Below are 23,028 nucleotides of genomic sequence, written 5' to 3'. Positions count from 1 at the left end.
GTTGATTGAAAATTTGAAATGCATAATTAAAAACCCATAAGATTGATTGAAATTATAATTGGAAATAAAGATGTAATTGAAATTATAAAGTTAAAGTTGACTAAATCTATAAATTTATAATTAGAAATCAAATCATAAGGTAATATTTGTATCTCCTTATATAATAACTAGAACTCAAACTACTGGCTTTACTTTAGCTACAGGGACAGTTTCACCGACCTAACAAGTTAAGGTTGACTAAATCTATAAATTTATAATTAGAAATCAAATCATAAGGTAATATTTGTATCTCCTTATATAATTACTATTTATAAAAAGAAACTAGACCGAAACCCCTGCAAATGTCGCCAAAATTTCGGTGACATTTTGGGGTTTCACTGGTTTCACCAACCAACCAAACCCCGATTCTAACCAAAAAATCGGACCTTTCTTGGGACTCCCACTCTACTAAGGACTCTCACATATCTCATCCTAGGATGATTGAAATTACAAAACAATAGTAGGACTAGACTCCCTGTAGAAATTGGAATACAACTAAGAGAATCTCCCCCTAACTGAGAATCTTAACTTGACTCAGACTCTTTAATAGCTAGCTAGACCAACCGATCCAAACTTCAAAACAAAAGTAGAAGTAGTTTCCTAATAGAATTTGGCTACTACTAGAGGAATCCCTCTCTAACTATGACTCCTAGGCTCCTAGCTAGACTAGGACTCTTTCATAACTTAACAAACAATGACTCAAAACACAAAAATAAAAGTAAATCTAAATGCCTAACAGGACTCTAAATCAAACTAGGTCAGATTGGGTTTGACAGCGGGACCCAAAATGACCAGAATACCCCTTCCCAGCATTGGCTTCCTCCTTGGGCCATAGGTTGCTAAGCAGCAACCCTAGGCCCTTTTTGGCTAGTGGGGCTTTTCTGTGGTTAGTCCTTATGGTTACACTAAGTGTATTCTAAACAGGCTCTCTAGCAATGAGGTGCGGCTAGATATGCAATTCCAAGCTCCTAGTTCAGTTACTTCTTGCATGAAGCAAACGTCCATGTGACCATTGTCATACTTCATAAAAGAGTATCACAACAGAGAATATTGAACCCTCTACCACAAACTACAACAGCATACACAGCCCTAACCCAACTAAGATCCAAACAAAAAAAGGGCATATAGAATGGGAAAGAGGGATGGCAAAAATGATAAAATGTACAATAAAAGTAAAATAAGAGATTAAGAGACAAATGCAGACGGGGAAAAAAAGAAAGAGGTAAGGCGATAAATGCACATCCAAGCAGGTAAGGAGAAGCTCAGCTAGATGGGGCTAGCTGCATGAATCCTTCTCTCCGACAGGCTCTATCCGAGGTCTACTTGGTAAAAGACCCAGACCATGCATTCCACATAACTTTTTATATAATCATTTTAGGCATGCCCCTAGCTCTTTTAGCTCTTTCAATCAGGATCATATCACTCCTTACTGGGACATAGCAAGGCCTCCATTGAATATGACCAAACTACCTCAAACAACTCTCTTGAGCTACTCTCTTCAGCTTTTCAATTATCAGGACGACTCTCAAAGCATCTCTTATATAAACTTTTTCCGTGCAGGCATTATCCTTGCGGGCCCATATATGTGCGCCATGTTCTTGAGTGAGATCTAACAGTTGCCCTGAAGTTAAAGCTACAAATGTAGACAGATATTCGAAAAGCTGAATTCAATTCATATTCGTATCCGTGTAAGAGCATCCAAATTCGGATATGCCAACTTTAAGTCGGATTTTATCCAATTCGATTAGATATTTGACGGATACTGTCCGTATCCGATTAAAGTTTGATTTTTGGGAATACATCATTATCCCTTCATCAATATTCACTAATAGTAACTAATTACATTAAACTATCAATACACCTTTACAATAATTGCAACCTTCAAGAATGAGTTTAAAACCCTATTCGGATTCGGATATTTTTATTCCATCCGATTACTTTTTCAGATCGGATATTATCCAAAAATCCGACAAACTAAACAAATTTGAATTCGGTTATAAATTTACACATCAAACCAATATCTGATTCAAATTCAGATATTACCATATCTGAGCTGAATCTGATCCGTTTACATCCTAATTAAAGCCGTGGATGTCCTTGGGACAAGTGGCACAATATCTGGGCCTATGTAGATATTGCCACACAAAACAAAAGAAAGTCCGGCTCTTTAATGTTCATTCCTTACTTTATGCTTCCTATTTTCCCGAACATCCAACATAACATCCTTATATTTACTCCACATAGCTTATCAATGATACTCTTCTTAACTACTAGTTTGTTCCACATTTTGCCAAATACAATGTAGCCAATCATACAACAGTTCTATAGAAATTTCTTTTCACTTTCAATGGAATACATTAATCACAATACTCTGGATGCACCTCTCTATTTCATCCATCCAACTTTAACTCTTTGTGAAACAACATCTTATATGTCACCTTCTCTAGTCACTTACCAAAATATCTAAAATTGTCTTTTAAGTCATCTCTCTATACTCAAAAAACAACATTTCAGTATCCATCATTGTGTCATTAAAATTACACATCATAAACCCCATTTCTTACAACAAACTACGAACATAATTTCTCTATTTATCTTAGAATTATATTCAATCAGTTTGTAGAAAAGCAAGTTGACCTGGACAGAAGGCTACTAGCAATGGGAAAAAGAGAGTGGAAATCAAAACTTTGAACAGAAGTTGGCCGTATAAAAAGAACATGGAAGCATGGTGGGAGATCTCGCAAGATATCTCGCTTTTTTGGTTAACCGAGACAAGATGGAAATCGAGTCCTGCGAAATGGGATATCTCACTTGAGATCACACCATATCTCGCTATCTCACCCCAAATCTCGTTGGAACTCTCAATTTTTGCCAAATTTTTGCAGATTTCAGCTGGATTTTCACAACTACTCTTAGCACATCAACAAGACCAAAAGAAAATCAATCATTCTCTACTTGTCTTATGAATTTATGAGTTAATGACTTATATAGAATTTCTAATGGTTATATAATTTTATTATTCTATTCTCGAGAATCAAGATTTTGACACTCATCTAGTTATATGGATGGAATTTTGATGACATTTAAGTTATTTGATACTCTTGCTTTTCATTTATATGCCTTAATGGTTCTATGTTACATGTTCTATAACCTTATATTTCCCAGACCTATAGCATTTTGGTTTCACACTATGGGTGGACTTAAAAATCATACTTGGGGTTGTTTTCTCACAAACCCAAGGCCACCAGTGCGTCAAAAGGCCTTAATATGCTAAATACCAAGTTTCAGCCCAACCGAAACCCTAAAACCCACCGAGATGGGTCACCGAGTTGACACAAAAAAAATCACACATCTCGACCGGATCTCGATTTTTCAGGGTGGCGAGATCTCACTCAAGAGCGAGATCAACTACCATCCATAGAAGTATACCAATTGGTCCCCTTTTGAAGTTGGAAGCCGACTTGGTCTAAATTGAAGAAAGAGATACGCGACAAAATTACTATTTGTTAAGTAATTATTTAGACTTTAATAATGTAATTTGACTCTAAATTCTAGAACCTTTATTCCCCAAGGTTAAGGCTTTGAATCTTCCCATAGCTACATATAGTATTAACACAAAGTAATGTAATACTATATTTGAATGATCAAAACAGTAGCCAAACAAGATGTTTTCCCAAGTAATGACTTTCAGATTCGATAGGTAAAGGATAATATGAAAATTAGATTTGAATCAAAGCGGAAATCTAGAGTGATATCACAATGATAATTTTGGGATAAGATTAGAACAATAGGAACAGATTTGTACTTTAAGGAAAGGAAAGTAACTGAAATAGAAGATTTACAACTTGATGGCTTATTGCTAGATGGAGAAGTGAGGGAATGATATAGCAGAAATGAGAGAACAACAAGGTAGCAAAATAACACCTGGGCTTCACACTGCAAAGGGGATCGATTGGATCAGACACCAACGTATCTTGATCCGACACAAGGTTTTTCCATAGAGAACAAAGGCTAACAAAGTAACTTGATTTCAAATGATTAGTAGGTTCCATTCTCTTACATTAGTCCCTTTAATATAGTCATTCTGTAAGACATAAAAATTAAGTACACCATTCAACCAATAGCTAACACCCACCTATTAATGACTTAACTACTACCTAACTATTGATAAAGGAAAATCTTTTTTAAAAGAGTTCCTTATTTTCAAACTATAGCCCCTTTTATTGACTTCGATGAAAATCTCAAGGACTAGACTTGGGCTTAGGTCTAGCCCACGAAGGTCATAACACATGGGCTGACTTTAACCCACTAAAACAATCCAAGCCTATAAAAGCCTTGGGCTGATTTTGGGCCATATCCTTAGGCCTTTGAAGGGCTTAACCCCTTAGGTTTTTTCTTTCTTATATATGTCTTCAGTTCTGCATCAACTCTCCTCACCTTGAAAACATTCCTCTCCGATGAATGGATGAATGACATGTAATGCTCACACAAATTGGGATTGAATTTCTTGAAATTGTCAGCATGAATCCAAGTACTATCATGCCATGGTGGATTCTTTCATTTCACGAGGAAAGCATGGTATCCAATGCCACGACGAGTGGTTTTGTAAGAATCATCCAAAACCTCCTCAATGACTTCATTGATTAGTGGCTTGAGTTGGGGTAGCCTCAACATTTGTTCATTGTCTCCATCATGAGATGCAAATCAGCCACCTTGAAGACGTTGTTTATGTTCACTTCTTCTGGAAACTCAAGCACATAAGCATTTGGTCCAATGCATTTCAACACCTTGTATGGACCCATTTTCTTTGGATGGAGTTTGTTGTTGACTCCATGTTGGAACTCTAGATTGACATAAACCGTCACCGTGTTTCCCAGTTGAAACTCCACATATCGTCGATGTTGATCTGCCGTAGACTTGTAGACATAATTGCCAAGAGCTATTCTTCGACAAACATCAGCATTTACCTTGGTGATATGGCATCGAAACTTGTCAGCTTCAATACTTACACGTGCTTGTGGTGGTGGTGGAACAAGGTCTAAAAGCCATCAGGGTGGAAGTCCAAGTAGAATCTGAAATGGAGTACGACCTGTCATACGATTAACTGAGCTATCGTAAGAATCTCAGCTATATTAAGTACAGACGACCATGTCTTCTCATAATCACAAACAAGCACCTTAATAAGTTTCTCAAGCTTCGATTCACCAACTCTGTATGCCCATTAGTTTATGGATGGAATGCGGATGAGCTGTAACTTTGTGTTAGGTTTCAGCCACATCTTCCAAAAGTAGTTTATGAACTTCACGTCATGATCTGAGACATGGTAGCCCATGTAATTGGACAACCTCCTTGAAAAATATCTTTGCAGTGTGAGATGCATCAAAGATCTTGCGACATGGTATAAAGTGAGCCATCTTTGAGAATCGGACAACTACAACCATGATGGAGTCGTATACCTCTTTTGTTGAGAGTAGCACAAGTATGAAATCCATACTAATATCAATCCAGGGTGCATGAGGAACTGGTAATGATGAGTACATACCTATATTTTGTTTGGTTACCTTGACTAGCTAACAAACCCGGCATCTCTTGATTACATGATCAACATCTTTTGAAATATGAGGCCAATAATAACAATTGTAACATGTATGATTGTCTTATCCTTGCCGACATGACCTCCCAAATCTCCGCCATGCAACTCTCGTATGATGTGATGTCAGGAAGAATTTGGAACACACAATCAAGTTCCCATGAATAGATAGCCATCGTGAAGTGAGTATTTATGATGCTGCCCGCCCCACCCTACTATAACTCCTTATATGGCATGCTGAAAATGTCATCAAATGCATACTCATCACGTATCTTATCAATGGTAATTGTATGTGATCAGAATGTGTTAACAGTAGGTACTTTTTGGCTCAATGCATCAGCCATTGTATTCTCATTTCCAGCCTTGTACATTGTTGAGAACACAAACTCTTGTAGATAAGCAACCCATTTGGCGTGCCTATTGCTAATCAACTTCTGTGAAGCCTCATGATCAGTATGGAGAATGAACTATTTGCCAATGAAAGAATGTCTCCAATGGCGCAACACTTGGACAATAGCATAAAGCTCCAAATCATATGTCGAGTAGTGTCATTTTGCATCATTGAGCTTCTGGCTATAGAAAGTGATAGGGTGCCTCCCAAACCAATATGTGAAGCATCAGTTGCTACCTCAAATATACAGTCAAAATCTGGTAGGTGAAGTATTAGAGCCCCTATCATCTTTTGTTTAATAATATGAAAGGCCTTGGTTGCCGTTGCTGTCCATTTGAACTTGCCCTTGCCCTACTTTAAACATTCGGTAACAGGTGCCATGACTGCATTAAAGTTCTGAATGAATCTCCTGTAAAACGATGGAAGTCCATGAAAACTACGAACTATAATGATTGTCTTTGGGGTAGGCCAATTAGTTATGCTCTTCATCTTCTCTGGATTAGTTTCAACCCCCTATGATGAGACAATAAAACCAAGAAACATGACCTTGGGCAACATAAAGGAGCATTTCTTGAGATTGATTGTGGCTTCTCAATGCGAAGCACTCTCAAGACTTGCCGTAGGATCTACATGATCATTTGGATGCTTGCTATTGATCAATATATCATCAAAGTATACAACCAAAAATCAACCAATAAAAGAGCAAAGTAACTATGTCATAACCCTCATAGAGGTGCTAGGTGCATTCATCAGACCAAAAGGCATGACTTTCCAACCAAATACATCATTGCTCTTGAAGGAAATTTTCCATTCATCTCCTGGCCAAATAAGAATCTAATGGTAACCACTCCTGAGGTCCAATTTAGAGAAGATCTTAGCCCCTAATAGCATGTCTAACATATCATTAAGCCATGGTACAAGGAACCTATACTTGATTGTAATCTTGTTGATTGCTTTGTTGTGCACCTAGGTACGCCATGAGCCATTTTGGAGTGAGTAATGCTAGCACAACACATAGACTTAAGCTTTCTTGAACGAATCCTTCGTAGCAACTCATCCACCTATCGTTTGAGTTCATTGTGCTCTATGGTTAAGGCGAAAAGCCGGTATGTTTGGTAATACCAAACCGTACAAAATTCATAGCATATTGAATATCGCGTATAGGAGGTAGCTCATCTAGCAACTCATTAGGAACCACATAAAAAAAAAAATCAGAAAGTAACTCTTCAATAAGTGAAGGGAACCTCAGGTTGAGGGGTAACTTCCCTTGTAATAAGAGCCAATAACAGCCCTGTATCATGGCTAGGGTGGATGAACTCCTTGTGAGGAACAAGCAATAACTTCTTTTGTGGAGTGGGCAACACCATTGGCGCTCAATTCATGCCCATCTGGTTGGTCCTCAAGGACCTCCATTGACGCATTTCAATTGGGATGTTGACTAGATGGAGGAAAGTGTGGAAGCCCTTTAAACTTGAAAACACTGATTTTTCATTCCTCTAACCATAATATCATTGTTGTACATCCGCAGTCGACCAAACAGAACATCAGTCAGATGCATAGGGATTAAATCACACCATAAGTCTTCCTCATATTAGTGTAGCTTCATTGGTAAGAAACGACATTGATTTACCTCAAAAGTATTTTCATTCAGCATTTTCTTACCTCCAAAGTATTTTCATTCAGCACGAACACCCCATATGGTTGAGGGTGCTTTTCCACCTTTAAGTTGGCCTTCTTCAAAAAGGTGTTGGAACTAATGTTGACGTAGCTCCCATTGTCAACTACCACCAAAGCAATGAAATCTCTGGACTTCATACAGCTGTAGAAGATACAATTGCGCCACCAATCCTCTCCTTTGGTTTTAGCCACCAAGATGCGGCTTACTATATGAATGCTATAAACATCACCATTGTCAGCAAAATCCTCATCATATGCAGCTCTACCATAGTCACAACTTAATCAAGTGGGTATGGAAATAGATCAAGATCTTCTTCCTCCATTGTACTTTCAACTTCAGCCACAACATTCATCTTTTGATGGTGTGGACAATACTTAGCATTATGTCCAGCCTCTTGATAGTGGAAACACTATGCTTGGTTGCAACTCATCAAAGAAGCCTTGCCCTTATCTTGTCGAGTAGGTACTGTGGGTCAAGGAGGGGTTGTTGCAGTAGGTTTTGGCGCTGGAAAATTTATGCTAGCCTCCCCCGCTTGGTATCCAAATCTCTTGTTATTGGATGCCAATAACTCTTCCACACATAGGGCTTACTCAAAGCAATCCCTAACATTTTCCACATCCACAACGCCAATGGCCCGATTAATTTTAAGGCCGTAAACCCAATCTGAAACATGACAAGATCTGAATCTATTTCTCCTAATTCCTATATAAGAAGAGAGGGAGTCGAATTGCTCTAAATACTCTGCAATTGAAAAGTTCCCTTGACGAAGAGAATTTAACTAGTCTTGTTGTAGTCGCAATCGGAGAGTGAATGACAAGTACTTTTCTCTCACTGCTTCCTTCGTCTCCTCCCACGTATTAGGAGCATGGTGGGAGATCTCGTGAGATATCTCGTTTTTTCAGCTTGACGAGACGAGATGGATGGCGAGAGCAGCGAGTTGGGATATCTCGCTCGAGATCTCGCCATATCTCGCCATATCTCGCCATATCTAGCCATATCTCGCTGGAACTCTCAATTTTCACCTTTTTTAGTGGATTTTGGCTGAATTTCCACTTGCAACTACTCTTAACACATCTACAACAAGGAAGATCAATCATTCTTTACTTGTCTTATGAATTTATGATTTAATGACTTATATAGAACTTCTAATGGTTGTATAATTATTTTATTCTTGAAAATTAAGATTTTGATACTCATATGGATGGAATTTTAATAACATTTAAGTTAGTTGATGCATTTGATATACTTGCTTTTCATTTATATGCCTTAAAGGTTCTATATTACATGTTGTATAACATTGCATTCCCTAATCCTACTACATTTCGGTTTCACACTATGGGTAGACTTAGAAATCATACATAGGATTGTTTCTAACAAATCCAAGGCCACCAACGTGTTCAAAAGGCCTTAAATAAGCTAAATACCAAGTTTCAACTCAATTGGGACCCTAAAACCCACCGAGATGGGCCACCGAGTTGACGCCAAAAAGTTGTATATCTCGACCGAGATCTCACCGAGATGGTCAAGATCTCTCTTTTTCAAGGTGGTGAGATCTCACTCGAGAGCGAGAACTTCTACCATGATTAGGAGCTCTACCATGATCCTCTAATTCATATTCACGAGTTCTCCACCATTCACATACAACTCCAACTAGCTTGATACTTGCGAGTCCCATCTTTCGTGCCTCCAATAGTTCATACCAGTCGAAATAGTTATCCAACGCTGCCAACCAATCATAAAACACTTGAGGATCATGCTTACCCAAGTATTCCTTAAGTTTAAGCATAACTTTTGGGAGTCACCAACATGCCTATTGAATATAGGTTGTCCTCTAGTGAAATAACTCTGTAAGTGCTCCTTGAAGGTTGGTTGCACAATTGGAATCCTTTGGGGCCCTCTCCCTATATTGCTTCAAATTGGAAAATTGGCTACAAAGCGAGCTGGTTGGGATTCTTCACCAAGTGGAGAATGTGTGGCATGAGTGGAGGTTGCAACTCTAGCCTCCATTGTTGAGAGCCTCTATTCCACTTGCTTTTGGTTCGTAGTGATCTGGTTGCTCAGTTGCTAAAACATCTCCATCATTGCTGCCATACGATCAATTTGGACCGGATGCTCCAGATTTGCACTCCCTTGTCATGGCTCGACACCAAATAGTGTAGCATTGTATTTGAATCATCAAAATAGAAGCCAAACAAGATCTTTTCCCAGGGAATGAGTTTCAAATTTGATAGGTTAAGGATAAAATGAAGATCAAATTTGAATCAAAGCAGAAATTTAGAGTCATATCACAATAATAACTTTAAGTTAAGATTAGAACAATAGGGACAGATTTGTACTTCAAGGAAAGGATAGCAACTGAAATAGAAGATTTACAGCTTAATGGGCATCCTGCTAGATGGAGAACTGAGTGAATTATATAGCAAGGTGGATTAGATTGGATTGGCCACCAACCTACCTTGATCAAATACAAGGTTTCTCCATAAAGAAGAAAGGCTAACAAAGCAACTTGATTTCAAATGGAGTGAGTTCCACTCTCTTATATTAGTCCATTTATATAGCCATTCTATAAGACAAATATTTAGTATACCATCCAACCATTAGCTAACACTCACTTATTAATGACTCGGCCATTACCTAACTCTTAACAAAGGAAAATCCCTTTTAACAAGAGTTCCTTATTTTTAAACTATAGCCCCTGTTACTTACTTTGATGAAAATTTCAAGGACTAGACTTGGGCTTAGGTCTAGCCCATGAAGATCATAACATGTGGGCTGACTTTAACCCACTAATACAGTCCTAGCTCATGAAAGCCATGGCTGAGTTGGGCCATATCCTAGGGCCTTTGATGGGCCAGATCCATTAGGCTTTTCTTTCTTATGTATGTCTTCAGTTCTGCATCACAAAGATTAAGAAATAACTAAGCAGAGGTGATTGTACTTTGGTAACTTGGTTGTACGCTAAAAGTTAATTGCTTGTAAAGCAGGCTTTGAGTAACACAAATGGTTTTGCTTCATTTTATTTTAGTTGCTTTCATTAAATTGTTTTTTTTTTTTAACTAAATTATGTTAAATAATCTAGGGAACAGAACCAAACTGCAACTTTCTGTGTGATGTTTAATTTAGAAGTCTCCCAAGTCTCTATATCTCGAGAAGCTAAATTAGCGTTATCCCAAAGTTTCTGGTCAAATATGGCCAATTGACCACCATAATGGACAACCAAACCATGCAAGTTTCAATCAAATTTTGGTCAAATTCTGGTCAAACTTGCATGGTTTGGTTGAAACTTGCAGACACCGGCTATCATGAGTTCAGGAAAGGACATAAGAAGTTCAAATGATTGAATGAGGACTGATAACAAGTCATCCAAAGATGCTTAGATGGACCATATGCAGCCAATCAGTCAAAAGGCAACAGTTCTATTGCCATCACACTCAATAACAGCACATGCATATTATCTACAGGGAAGAAACATCTGGGTAAATACATAACAAGGGTAAAAGTAAATGAACCAATAGCTGACAGAATATAGAGTCAATCTTTCAATTTAAAGTAGTTGATAAAAGTATATAATAACCAACCTTCACAACTATCTGTGTCTCCTCAAATGCAAGGGTTGCAAGAGATAGTACATTATCTGCATGGTCTACCAGAGTCTGTGCATACCAGTGGAGGAAAAAGCGTCCATAATAGCTATCATAATCACCTCGATCACAGAAGAACCCAGTTTCATGTGGCCTAGAATTATATTGACCAGCATTATCAGGGCCCCTAGCCCAAAATGACTGCCCACGCAATTTTGCTGCTTTTTGTAAACTTTGCTGCAAATACTTATCATAACACTGCATAAATTTATCAAATATCATTGGAAGCATTTTCAGTCTGTCAGAATTTCAAAATTTTATGAAAAATTTAAAGGATATCAATTCAAACCTCTGTTTATGTCACAGTTCAAAGACTATTGTGTATTAGACACACACGTATATGACGTCAAATCGATATTAGTATTTACTATTGGTTTTGAGGTTATATTTGTAATCTGATTTTGTGGTTTAGTTTGACTTGGCCTTCCATTTGGAACCTACATGCATCTCAGATTCTCAATGGAGTAGTAATGTGCATTGCATTCCATAGGTGATGCATATATATCAGATTCATAGAGCAGTCTTAAGTCCTCTTGTGGAGGTAATGTAATACACATTCTTGGTAAAGCTGATTGAGATATGATCATATATTATTATTTTATGGATGTAGATCATGATTTGAATAATGAGTCTTCCATAGGTTACAGAACGATGACGCACACCCCCACCCTTCTTTTGGTAGCTTACAGTGTGACATTTAATGCCAAAAATGAGCAATTACCTTCAATGCTTCTGATGCAACCTAAGGTTTCTGAAACATTGATTAGAGGTAGTTATGGAACCAATAAGATGCTAAACGGCTCTAATTAAAAGTAACAGCAATTTTGTGATTAAATGGAAGTTCTTAATGAAGAGAAAAGGTTTATGGGCCCAAGTGGAAACAAAAATGCTAACAGAGGATATTTGTGGAAACTAAAACAAGAATGGGGAACAAAATAAAAAAAAAAATTAAATAAAAGGCAACCAGCTGCAAGCCCACCAACTAAAGTATGTGACACTATCTCATACCTCTCGATGAAGGCAACCAGCTGGAAGCCCACCTACGTAAGTAATTATGAGACACGTTCTCTCCAACCCCTCAATAAGGGCAAGCATCTGCAACCCCACCTACTTAAGATAAAATAACTCAACCCACCGGAGTCTGATAGACTGAAATTTTAGGTCGAATCATTGAAATGGGGGATTGAATAAAGTGGGAGTCTCAACACAAGGTTGTGATTCTCAAGGTTATGGCCATCTCCTTTCTCTTCTCTCTCTTTTATCCTCCTCATTCTTTATAGAGACCAGCATAAAATCACAAGGCACAGAAGATACAATATGTCAATATCTACTTTTGCAGCCTATCTCACCCGGATGTTGGTCCAGCCTATTAAAGGGATCCTGTATCCAATACATCATCTTTCTCCTTCCCAGGTCCAGTGGTTTCTATGGCATCATCTTTCCAGGTTAAAGTCATACACGCAAACACATATTTACGAAGTCTTTCCATTCTCGTCATGCAGACAATTGAATACCATCAGATAATTTTTATATGAAGATTTTGTCAGAAAACCTATTAAAAGAACCTCAGAATCATATGTGAAAAACTTAAGTAGCACAGAATGCCTTTGGATTCAAGAAACACGCATTATCTCTTATCAGAAAAAGAGCACCGTACATATAGCAGTGAGTGGTAAAAAAATTCTCAAATAACTTGAGAACTATACCATGCTACTTTCACACACTCTAAATTTAACTACATTAAGTGAACGGTAACTGATCTCGTACAGTTGACATTTTTAGCTACTCAACATTACACCAAATGAAAGAAATAAAACATATAAAATGCAGAGATAAGATAAATAGATACCTGAAACTCACCAATACCAGGATAACTCCATCCCATCCTTTCTGGGAACGAAGGATATTTCAGCTCCCCAGAAGCTCCAAGCCCAATCTCAACAGCAGAAATAAGGCCCTCAGCAAAAAAGTCATCAAACTCTGTCCTGAACCTTCTCATGAAATCGTAATACACCTACAAATAATCGAAAGCCAGTCACTTATGAACTTAATAGGACATGGAGATATTTCCAGATCACTCATAAGAGCCTGGAAGCTCACAGTATGACCAATGGTACTATATTAGCCATAGGAGACCACCTATTTTACTTAAATATAAAGAGCCTCAACAAGAAGCAAACATATAAATGAAATCTCTCTGGAAGAAGTACAGATCTCAAAGAATCAACTGGCAGATCAGTATGTCGAAAGACCTGAAACAGAGCAAGTAGTTTGTACTTGGTAGTATGTTATAGCTATCGATCCTACAGTTTAGGTTTGTTCTCTCTATTAAAAAACTAAGCACATTATAAGGTTATTTATTATGTCAATTATTATCAAGGTTTAAGGGGTTATAGTGATGTAACAGCAGATTTTACGGATACTTTCTCCTTCCCACTAATATTGAGCACACAATAATTATCTCTCTGAATGTTTCAGATTTCCATACTTGTTTTACAGTTTATTCTTCTAATAACCTACACAATGAGATGCCTTAATTTTATTCTATAATATTGATTCCCACCCATGGTGGGAGATCTCTCGAGATATCTCGCCTTTTTAGAAAGGCGAGACGAGATCTCTGGCGAGATCTGCGAGATTCCAGATCTCGCCAATATCTCGCGAATCTCGCCACGGGGTTTTCCACACTTTAGGGGCTTTTAGCCTTCTCGCTCGAGAGGCTCTCTCGCCTCTCTCTCCTCTTCTGCTGGCCCTTTTGGCCGCTTCTTTTTGGCGGTTTGGCCGTTTTTGGGGATTCAACATAGCAACATCATCACTCATCTACACAACAATTGAGCATATTTGTAGTGATTAAGCATATTTAAGGATCTTCAGTGTAGATTTTCCCCCAATTTGATTTTTTCAAATACAAGGTTCTACAATGATTGTATGGTGTGATATAAATATATGTTGATGTTCAAGCTTAGATCTACACTTTCATGGTTTAATTTTCTGTTATTTTTTTTTTTTTGAATTTTCGTATTTAAAAATAAATTATCTAAAATTAAAATTAAAGATTATAAATAAATACTTATGATATGAATGTGATTATTATTTATGTTAAACTACATTTAGAGGGCTACAATCTCATGTATTAATATTTTGATTATCATGCTTGCTGTATTTTTTTTATTTAAATAATTATGAAAAATAATATTTTATTAAAAAATTATCTGTTTTTTTTTAAATGATGCTTATATTATGTAGTTTATTTTAAAAATACAAACATGTCTTATTGAGCATTGTATATATGTTATCTTAGAACAAAGTGTGTGTTTTGTTGTTTTATAAATTATTTTTACATAACATAATTATAAAAATAATATGTTATTAAAAATTTATCTGTTTTTTTTAAAATGATGCTCATATTATGTAGTTTATTTTAAAAATACTAACATGTTTGTTTGAGCAGTGTATATATGTTATCTTAGAACAAAGTGTGTGTTTTGTTGTTTTATAAATTGTTTTTACATGTTTTTATGTACCTAAAATTATTCTAATGATTATTTGGGAAATTCATGATTCATGTATGTATTTGACTTTCGGTGCTGTACATTTGAATCTTAAATGGCAACTAGTGGGAGTGGCGCCCGGTAGTGGGACTCGGGACATTGCTTGGCACATGGGGATCCACCGATTGACGAAGAATCCCGATGCAAGTATTGCCTCAAGACTTTGAATTCTAGTGGTTCACCGATTGCAACATTTGGCTGGTGGTTATAAAGATGTTGCCAAGTGTCCCGGGGTTCCTTATGAAGTCCAAAAACAATTGCAGCAACTTTAAGGGAGGGCAAGGAAGAGATGGACAGCAGGATTTGAGGATATAGTGCTATCTAGACCTAGTCTTGATGTTGATGAAGAATCAGGATGATGAAGGAGGAAGGGGTTTGGGTGTTGAGTCACGAGCCGAATGGAGACAGATGAGGCTGCAATGGAAGCTGCAGGCGGTCCTTACATGCCGATAGTGTGAGGCAATATGACAAACAAGGGGAGCGGTGTGGTTGGGGTCGGGCATCCATGCCACCTAGACATAGTTTTGGCGGGGGACCGAGGAGGAGGGGAGACTACACTTATGATTCCACATTTGACCAAGACCCCTCTCTCTTCAACCAACAAGACATCTATCAAGGCATTCCCTATATGTTTGGGAGGTGAGAGGCGTAGGGAGGAGGAGCTGGTTATCAATCGCAAATTCATGCTCTATAACAACATTGCACCCAATGTAGCCAAACACCATACTATCGGGATGATCAATGCAGTTGCTAGGGCGGTGTAGGGTTGGCCCAACGCTTGGGGTAATGAATAAATATTTACCCAAGGTAAAGCGGGGTGGATGATACATTGAATCATTAAAAGAACATGGAGTACATATGGTGTTACGTATGGCTGATGGATGGACTAGTCCTACTAGACACCCATCATTAATTTCATGGTGAGCTGCAATGGAAAGACATCCTTCCTCAAGTCGGGATGCCTCGAGATAAGATCAAAGATGCCGACTACCTTTACAAGCTTCTAGGGAGGTGGTACTGAGGTAGGGCCAAAGAATGTTGTCCAAATTGTCACGGATAATGGTGCAAACTTCAAAAAAGCTGGTGAAATGTTGATGAGGAAGAAGAGCAGCGGATCCACCTCTTTTGGACACCATGTGCTGCTCATTCGATTGATCTTATGTTGAAGGACTTGGGGAAAAGAAAGTCAATCAAGATCGTGGTTGAGAGGGCTAGAAGGGTAAGTAATTTTATTTATAACCATGGTTATGTGCTGAAGATGATGAGGAACCACCGTAAGGGTGATCTAGTCGACTCAATTGACTAGATTCGCCACCAACTATGTAGCTCCGAAAAGCTTCGAGAAAGTGGTGGGTCTTCAGCAGCATGTTTTCAAGTGAGGAGTGGTTTGGTTGGCGTGGATCTAGCCATCCGATGCGATTAGCCCAACAAACCATCGCTGATGATTCCTTTTGGAGGCAGCTGAATAGGACACTGGCATTATAGAGCCTATTGTGTTTGTTTTAAGGATGGTGGATTTGGAGAAAAAGCCCACAATGCCCCACATATATGCTGCCCTCCAAGAAATGAAAGAGTTGGTTAGAGCTGCTGCCCCTAGCACCTTCAAATCCTACGAGAGGATCATCGATAATAGATGGGAGATGCACTTGATGCATCCTTTGCACTTGGCTGGTGAGTCACTTTTAAGTCTTTAAGTTTTTGTTGTATACTTTAATTTAAATTCTTTATTTGTTATAACTTATAACTTATAATTTATAAACAAGTAGTTAGTAAACAACCAAATCACTAAGTCATTAACCAAATTTTTATTTCCACAATGCAAGCTTACTACCTCAACCCAAAGTACCATTACAAGAATGATCCGGGGCTTGATGTAAAGTTGATGATCACGGTGCAAGAGGTGGTGGAGAAGCTTGTGTCAAATCCCATCATGCAAGGGACAATTAATGGAGAGGTGAGAACTTATTCAATTGTTTCTTCAACTTCTTGCATTAGTGCATTAGCCATTAAGCATATACATGATAATAGTATAATACAATAATTGAAGAATTGGTGTACAGATCGGGAGTTCGGGATGCCTCGGAGTTTTGGAAAGCCTTCTGCGTTGCACTAGGAAAAAACTGATCTTGGTAAATAGTTCACTACTCTATAAGTCATTAAGTCTATAAGTCTATAGACTATAAGTCTATAACTTTATAAATGATAACCGATAAGTTATATAAATATAAAGATTTGTTTGCCTAATGCATTCTTATTTTTGGTTATGCATTGATCGGTGGTTTCTATATGGAATTAGTGCGCCAAATCTCGGCCATAGCAATTAAAGTACTCTCACGACTTGCTCATCCTCCGGTTGCGAGAGAACTGGAGCACCTTTTCGCTCATCCATAGTAAGGTACGGCTTGGGGAGTAAGAGGCTCGAGAACTTGGTGTATGTGCATTACAACATAAGATTGAGAGTAGGGCACATACAAGATAATATAGATGACACAATCGTGAACCGATTGGTTGATCGATATATTCCACGAGCCCCCGCAGAAGATGAGGAAGATGATGTCATATATCATGGGTTAGGGATCGAGATGGCCCATGCTGGATGGGCCGAAGGGCAGCCCGATCCTACCATTGCCGCCGTCGGGCCCGGATGTCGTGGTGAGCACCTATCTTCCGATGAGGGTCGGCCGCGTGCGCATCGAGGATCGCTGTACCATTTGTGGAGCCACCCGGTCGACTTCAAACACCGGGTGACAACTAGTGTGGGGATTCGATGATGATGCCGATGATACCACTCTACCGCGGCCGTGGCCCAAATCGACATCGGTTCGGTCTGGGGCCGCTGGTCGTGTTTCGTGGAAGTCGCGTCCAAGGGAGTCACCCGACTCACCTCCCCGTCCGAGTCATCCGACACGTGAGCCACGCTTCCCCTATCTCTCGGACTTATAGTAGGAGTCGGAAGAGCGGTCAAGCAGGGCGGGCCCTGATGATGCGAGCATGCATGATCTTGATTGAACATGGGAAGCTGAGCCTAGATCGGTGATTCACACGCGGCCTCTCGGGGTCCATCGGATCACGCCGGGTCGCCGGGGTATTCTTCTTATGGAGGTCATACTATTCCTCAAGACCCTTCACCCGGGGTATGCTATGGGGTGAAGGTGGGTTGTTAAATGAGTGGTTTAGAAAGCCGTCCCAATACTCAACAACTATATGAACAACAACAACAACAATGGCTCTTTCACCCACCCACGATTGCGTTATCCCGCATCGCTATTCCTCCGATTCCGACATGCAAACATATAATGATCATATAAACCGATATGTGACATACTTCTGATCAATTGACTGGGAGTCATATGTGGCCACCGTTCGAATCAATTGATGCGGAATGTTGAGTGATACTCTTAGTCTTGAACTTGTAAGTTGTAAGTTGTAACTTGTAGTTGTAAGTTGTAATCTTCTTAATTCTTATGGAGTTATGGTTGTAAAATTTTGAAGACATTTAAGTGTTTAACAATTTATTACTTTGAATCTTTGATAGTTTGAAGTTTGAACTTTGATTTGATCACTTGTTGACTTGATTCTTGAATACTTGATGTGTAATGTTATTATATATTTGTATTTGATACTTGATGGTTGATAAATGATAACTCATTAACTTGAAGTCTTGAATTACTTGATATCTTTACATAATTACATTACATGTTGTCTCTAACTCTCTAAGACTCTAACTCTATATCTATAATCTCTATTCTCTAAGACTCTAACTTTGCATTACACAGAATTTCGGTTTTACACATAGGGTCGACGTAGGAGACATAGTTAGGGTTATTTTCTCACAAATCTAAGGCCACCAATGTGTTCAAGGCCTTAAATAGGCTAAATACCAAGTTTCAGCCCACCGGCCCTAAAACTCACCGAGATGGGCTCCGAGACTACCGCCAATTTTCGGCATATCTCGACCGAGATCTCGCCATCTCGGTCGAGATCTCGGTATTTCTGAGTGGCGAGATCTCGCTCGAGAGCGAGATCTCCCACCATGTTCCCACCCATGGTTGTCAAGGCGGCAAAGGAGACCAAAGCGGTTGGGGCTCCGCTTAGGCGATTAGGTGACAAAGCGGCACCTACGCGGTAATAAGGCAACCAAAGCAGCTGGGTCAAATTTTTTTAATACAACTACTTTTAAACTGATAAACTTGTATTATAAGCTAAACAAACATTCAAGAATCATATTCACCCCCCCCCCCCCCAAAAAAAAAATCTCAAATCATAATAATGAAAGATTATCCAAAAAAGAACACAAACATAAGTTCATCTCATCAAGCATCATAACATATGACTGTGAACTATATCAAATTGTAAGTATGAAAATAAAAGTAGTAATTTTACATTTATATTTACCTCTATGATAGTGTTATGCCAAATCAGTGCCTTGTCCATCTAATGATTCATTGATTCCCGATTCCGAAATGACTAATTATTAAATTCGTATATGGTTTTGTAGGATAAAATTTGACAGAAAAAATATTATTATGTACAAAATATCAAAAAAAAAACAACCACTTTAGCATCTAGGTGGCAATAAGGTGCACACGGCAACAAAGCGGTAGCGATCAGGCAAAAAAGCGGCTGAAAAACTGCATGTCAACAAAACGATAGAAAATAAGGCGGTTAAAAAACTGCCTTACCACCTAGGTGGACGCTTTGAAAACCATGTTCCCACCTAATCTGTAATATGAAAGATATTAGGGCTATAGGGAGGGTTCCCTCAATTGCCATATTACATATAGTAACCATTCCACTTTAGTCTGCTATATTTGTTATTCATGAGGCACTATGATACAAATGACATGCTTTCCCTGCTAGAACAAGAAAAAACTACCTGAAGCAAAACAGTATGTAAAAATAAATTCAGAAACTCCATACCAAATCCATGGAACAACCGTAAACTATCATACTCAAAAAGTGTAAAAAATATTACATCATGCAGGGAAACAAAAGGCTTTCATCAATATTAGGAAATTTGCAACCAAACCTCAATACCGGTTCTTCCCTTCAACACTCTTTCTTTGTCAATGCCCCAAGACAAGCACTGGGTATTTCTCCTTCCTTCACGATCGGTTGAGAAGATATCCGGATCATCTTTTCCAATCTCCAAAACCCACTGGGGAAGGGAGATCAGCGTTTCAGGAGAAACATTTTCTTCACATTCATGAAATGCCATAACAACCTGCAGAATTAAAAGAGTGAATCCATAGTCCCATTCAACCACTTGCCCCAAGAAAGGAACCAAAGCAAATACATTTGTAACATTTTTAAATCCCTGGTAACCACCATCATGCACACGTATTTATTATACAATACAGATCAACATATATGTTAAGTAAATTCACAACAGTGACCTGTATAATGCTCATGGTTATCAAGCTGTAGCATAGGGGTCAAAGCCTTCTCAGTTCGAGAACATGCCTTTTTTTGGGTGGAGTGAAATAAAAAACAATGGCATTACCAAAAGCAAGGAGAACAAGGGGGCCTAAAGAGGCAGAGAATATACAAGCTAAGGCAAAAGCTAAATCAATATCGCACTTTTCAGACACAGGAGTGGAGGGATTCCAGGAGGTTACTATTTGTCTATTTTCAGGAGAATCAATATGTCTAAAATAGATCACAAGACAATTCTGATATCAAACGAGATGGAGTCACAAATGAGCAGGAAAGATGTAAAGTTGAAGATCCATTTCCAAAGGTGAATAGCAGCTCCAAACACGACTTTTCCAAAAATTGCAAATAGGGGAGCCTGTACATGTCAAGACAACCAAAATCCACTAACACTGGAAGGGGAAAGTGATGTAGAAGCAAGGATAAAATCATGGAGGAAAAAGCATAGCTAAGAAAAGGTGGTTGAAATACCTCTAAGGCATCCCAGAAGAGGATAGAGGAGGGAACTACAGGAATATTCCAATGGAGGAGGAAGATTATCAAAAGGCAAGATACAGGGATTATGAAAATAGTGAAGCTTGTAGCAAGCGATATGAAAGGAAACCGAACCCGTTTTACCCACTAGTCTTTACAAGGTCAACAGCCAGATGCGAAGCTGAATTAGACCACTAGGGAAAACAGATCAGCTCCTCATAGAAATGCCCAGGAGGGCAGACCAAATAATGTCCCCTTTTTTTTCTTTTTTTTTGGAGGGGGGGGGGGGAGGTGTTGCAGGGAGAGAGGGCAGGAAGCATCTCCCTGAATGAAATCTGAAATTGTAGCAACCCCGACATAACACAGACTATAGTTATAGGTAAGATCTATCCCCATCCAAGTGAAAGAGATTACAGGATCTCAAGAATGTGCCGCCACCGGTCCATGCAAAGAATAGCGGAAGCATTATTATCACAGAGAAATGGTCTAAGCTCCAAAGTAGTCCTCCAAACCCAAAAGGATCATTGGGCAGATTAACTAACCAAAGAGAGTCTTTACAAAGAATGTCAAGAATAAACCTATTCTATACAAATATTTTAGATGCTAACTTCCACATCAACTTCTAAAACTGGCATGACGATGTCTTTATCCACTTGAGTCCCCAAAAAAAATCTCAGTTTTGGGAGAACATGGTTCCAAAAGCCACCAGATCTCACGAGCTATCTCAGTTTTTCAAGAAACTGAGACAAGATGGGAAGCGAAATGAAGAAAGCTGAAAATCTCGGTCGAGATCCGGGTCGAGTCAAGATCTCAGTTCCATCGAGATTTCAGTTGACCCCTAGTTACAAGAATGCCAAGTTTCGATTGACAATCTCATGGCACCTTCTTTCCTCTTGCTGGATTTGTGCATTTTGCCAGATTTTTCACCAGAATGTTGGTCGGAACACCTCCTAGCCTGCATCAACAACTTGTTTAGAGCATCTATATCAAAGATCCAGCTGGTTTTAAAGCAAATCCTAAAGCACGGTGACTGTCCTTCCTAGACTGGATTTTTTTACGTTCTATGCTCTCTCTTTGGATGTGGATAAATATATGTTAAACATAGCTTGATCCACACTTTCATGGAGATGATTTTTTTTTCTTAATTTTCTGAATAAAAAAATATATTTTTTAAGAAATTAAAACTAAAATATTATAAAAAATATCAATGTTTTGGAAATGGTTGTAATATATGATAGACTACATTAGAGGGGCTACAACCTTATGGATTCAAAATTTTTCCCCCCATCAATACTGAAATCTTTTTTTTTTTTTTTAGTTTAAACCTTAATGTGTTCATTTATATCAACTCATGGTTGTGTACTCAACGTTTTATAAGTTTGCATGCTCACTTCTTCAGTGCATAAATTTCAAAGTTAGCATCAAGTTGAACTTACATCTACACAGTTTTCTCACAGACCTAAGGCCATGACTATGCTTAGAAGGTTTAAAATAGGGTAAGTACCAATTTCCAGCCCAAACTGAACCCTATAATCCGCTAAGATAAGCCATCAAGTTGGCTTGAGTTGAGCTGGGAAAGAATGCACCATCTTGGCCAAGATCTCGTGAAACCCCAACCTGCCATCATCAAATCCCATCATGTAACCCCAGCTTAGGAAATCAAAGGCTTTGTGGATATCAATTTTGATGGTGGTTGGTTGGTATTCTTTTTTTTTTTAATACAAAACGTTCAGAATCTCATGACAAAGGAGGATGTTGTCAGAGTTACAACAGCTAGGGATAAAAGTCGACTGATTATCATTGACAAAGGAATCAACAACCAACTTAAGCCTATAGGCCAAAAATTTTGCAATGAATTTATATGGAAGATGGCAGAGGGCAATAGGTTTGAAGTCAGACATGGAAGAGCACCTTCTTCATTGGGGACGAGGCCAAGGTTCTAATCTCAATTTTGAGTCCAGTTTCAACCCCGGTTGAAACTCAGATATCCCAGGCATGAAGCAGAAATGTCATGTGCTATCAGAACTGGTTGAAACTGGTCTATATATATACCATTGATGACGCAACAAAATGCGCTCTTTGATGAATCAAGGCAACTATTTTTTTTTTTTAATTGCATGTAGATAAAGAGCTTGGCTGCTGTAAACTCTTTGCCTCTTTGGTTCCACGATTGAAGGTTTTCTTGTGGTAACTTTCTTTGCTTGATCGATTGGTAGATTGATTGATTGATT

At 38.5% G+C, this 23,028-nt stretch overlaps 1 protein-coding gene across 1 annotated transcript in view; it reads right to left on the bottom strand.

The window, feature by feature from the left end:
* LOC148999619 (beta-amylase 8-like) overlaps positions 1–23,028 on the bottom strand; it is a 40,346-nt gene that overhangs the window by 6,622 nt on the left and 10,696 nt on the right. The window contains 3 exon segments of the mRNA XM_089140867.1: positions 11,277–11,537; positions 13,189–13,353; positions 19,920–20,114. Of these exon segments, the coding sequence (XP_088996993.1) occupies positions 11,277–11,537; positions 13,189–13,353; positions 19,920–20,114 (621 nt within the window).

The sequence above is a fragment of the Hakea prostrata genome, chromosome 11, assembly GCF_041222555.1.
Source record: "Hakea prostrata isolate BN-2017 chromosome 11, UWA_Hpros_2, whole genome shotgun sequence".
Taxonomy (NCBI): Eukaryota; Viridiplantae; Streptophyta; class Magnoliopsida; order Proteales; family Proteaceae; genus Hakea; species Hakea prostrata.
The sequence above is the reverse complement of the archived record's forward strand: the minus strand, read 5'-3'. Positions and strand labels throughout refer to the sequence as shown.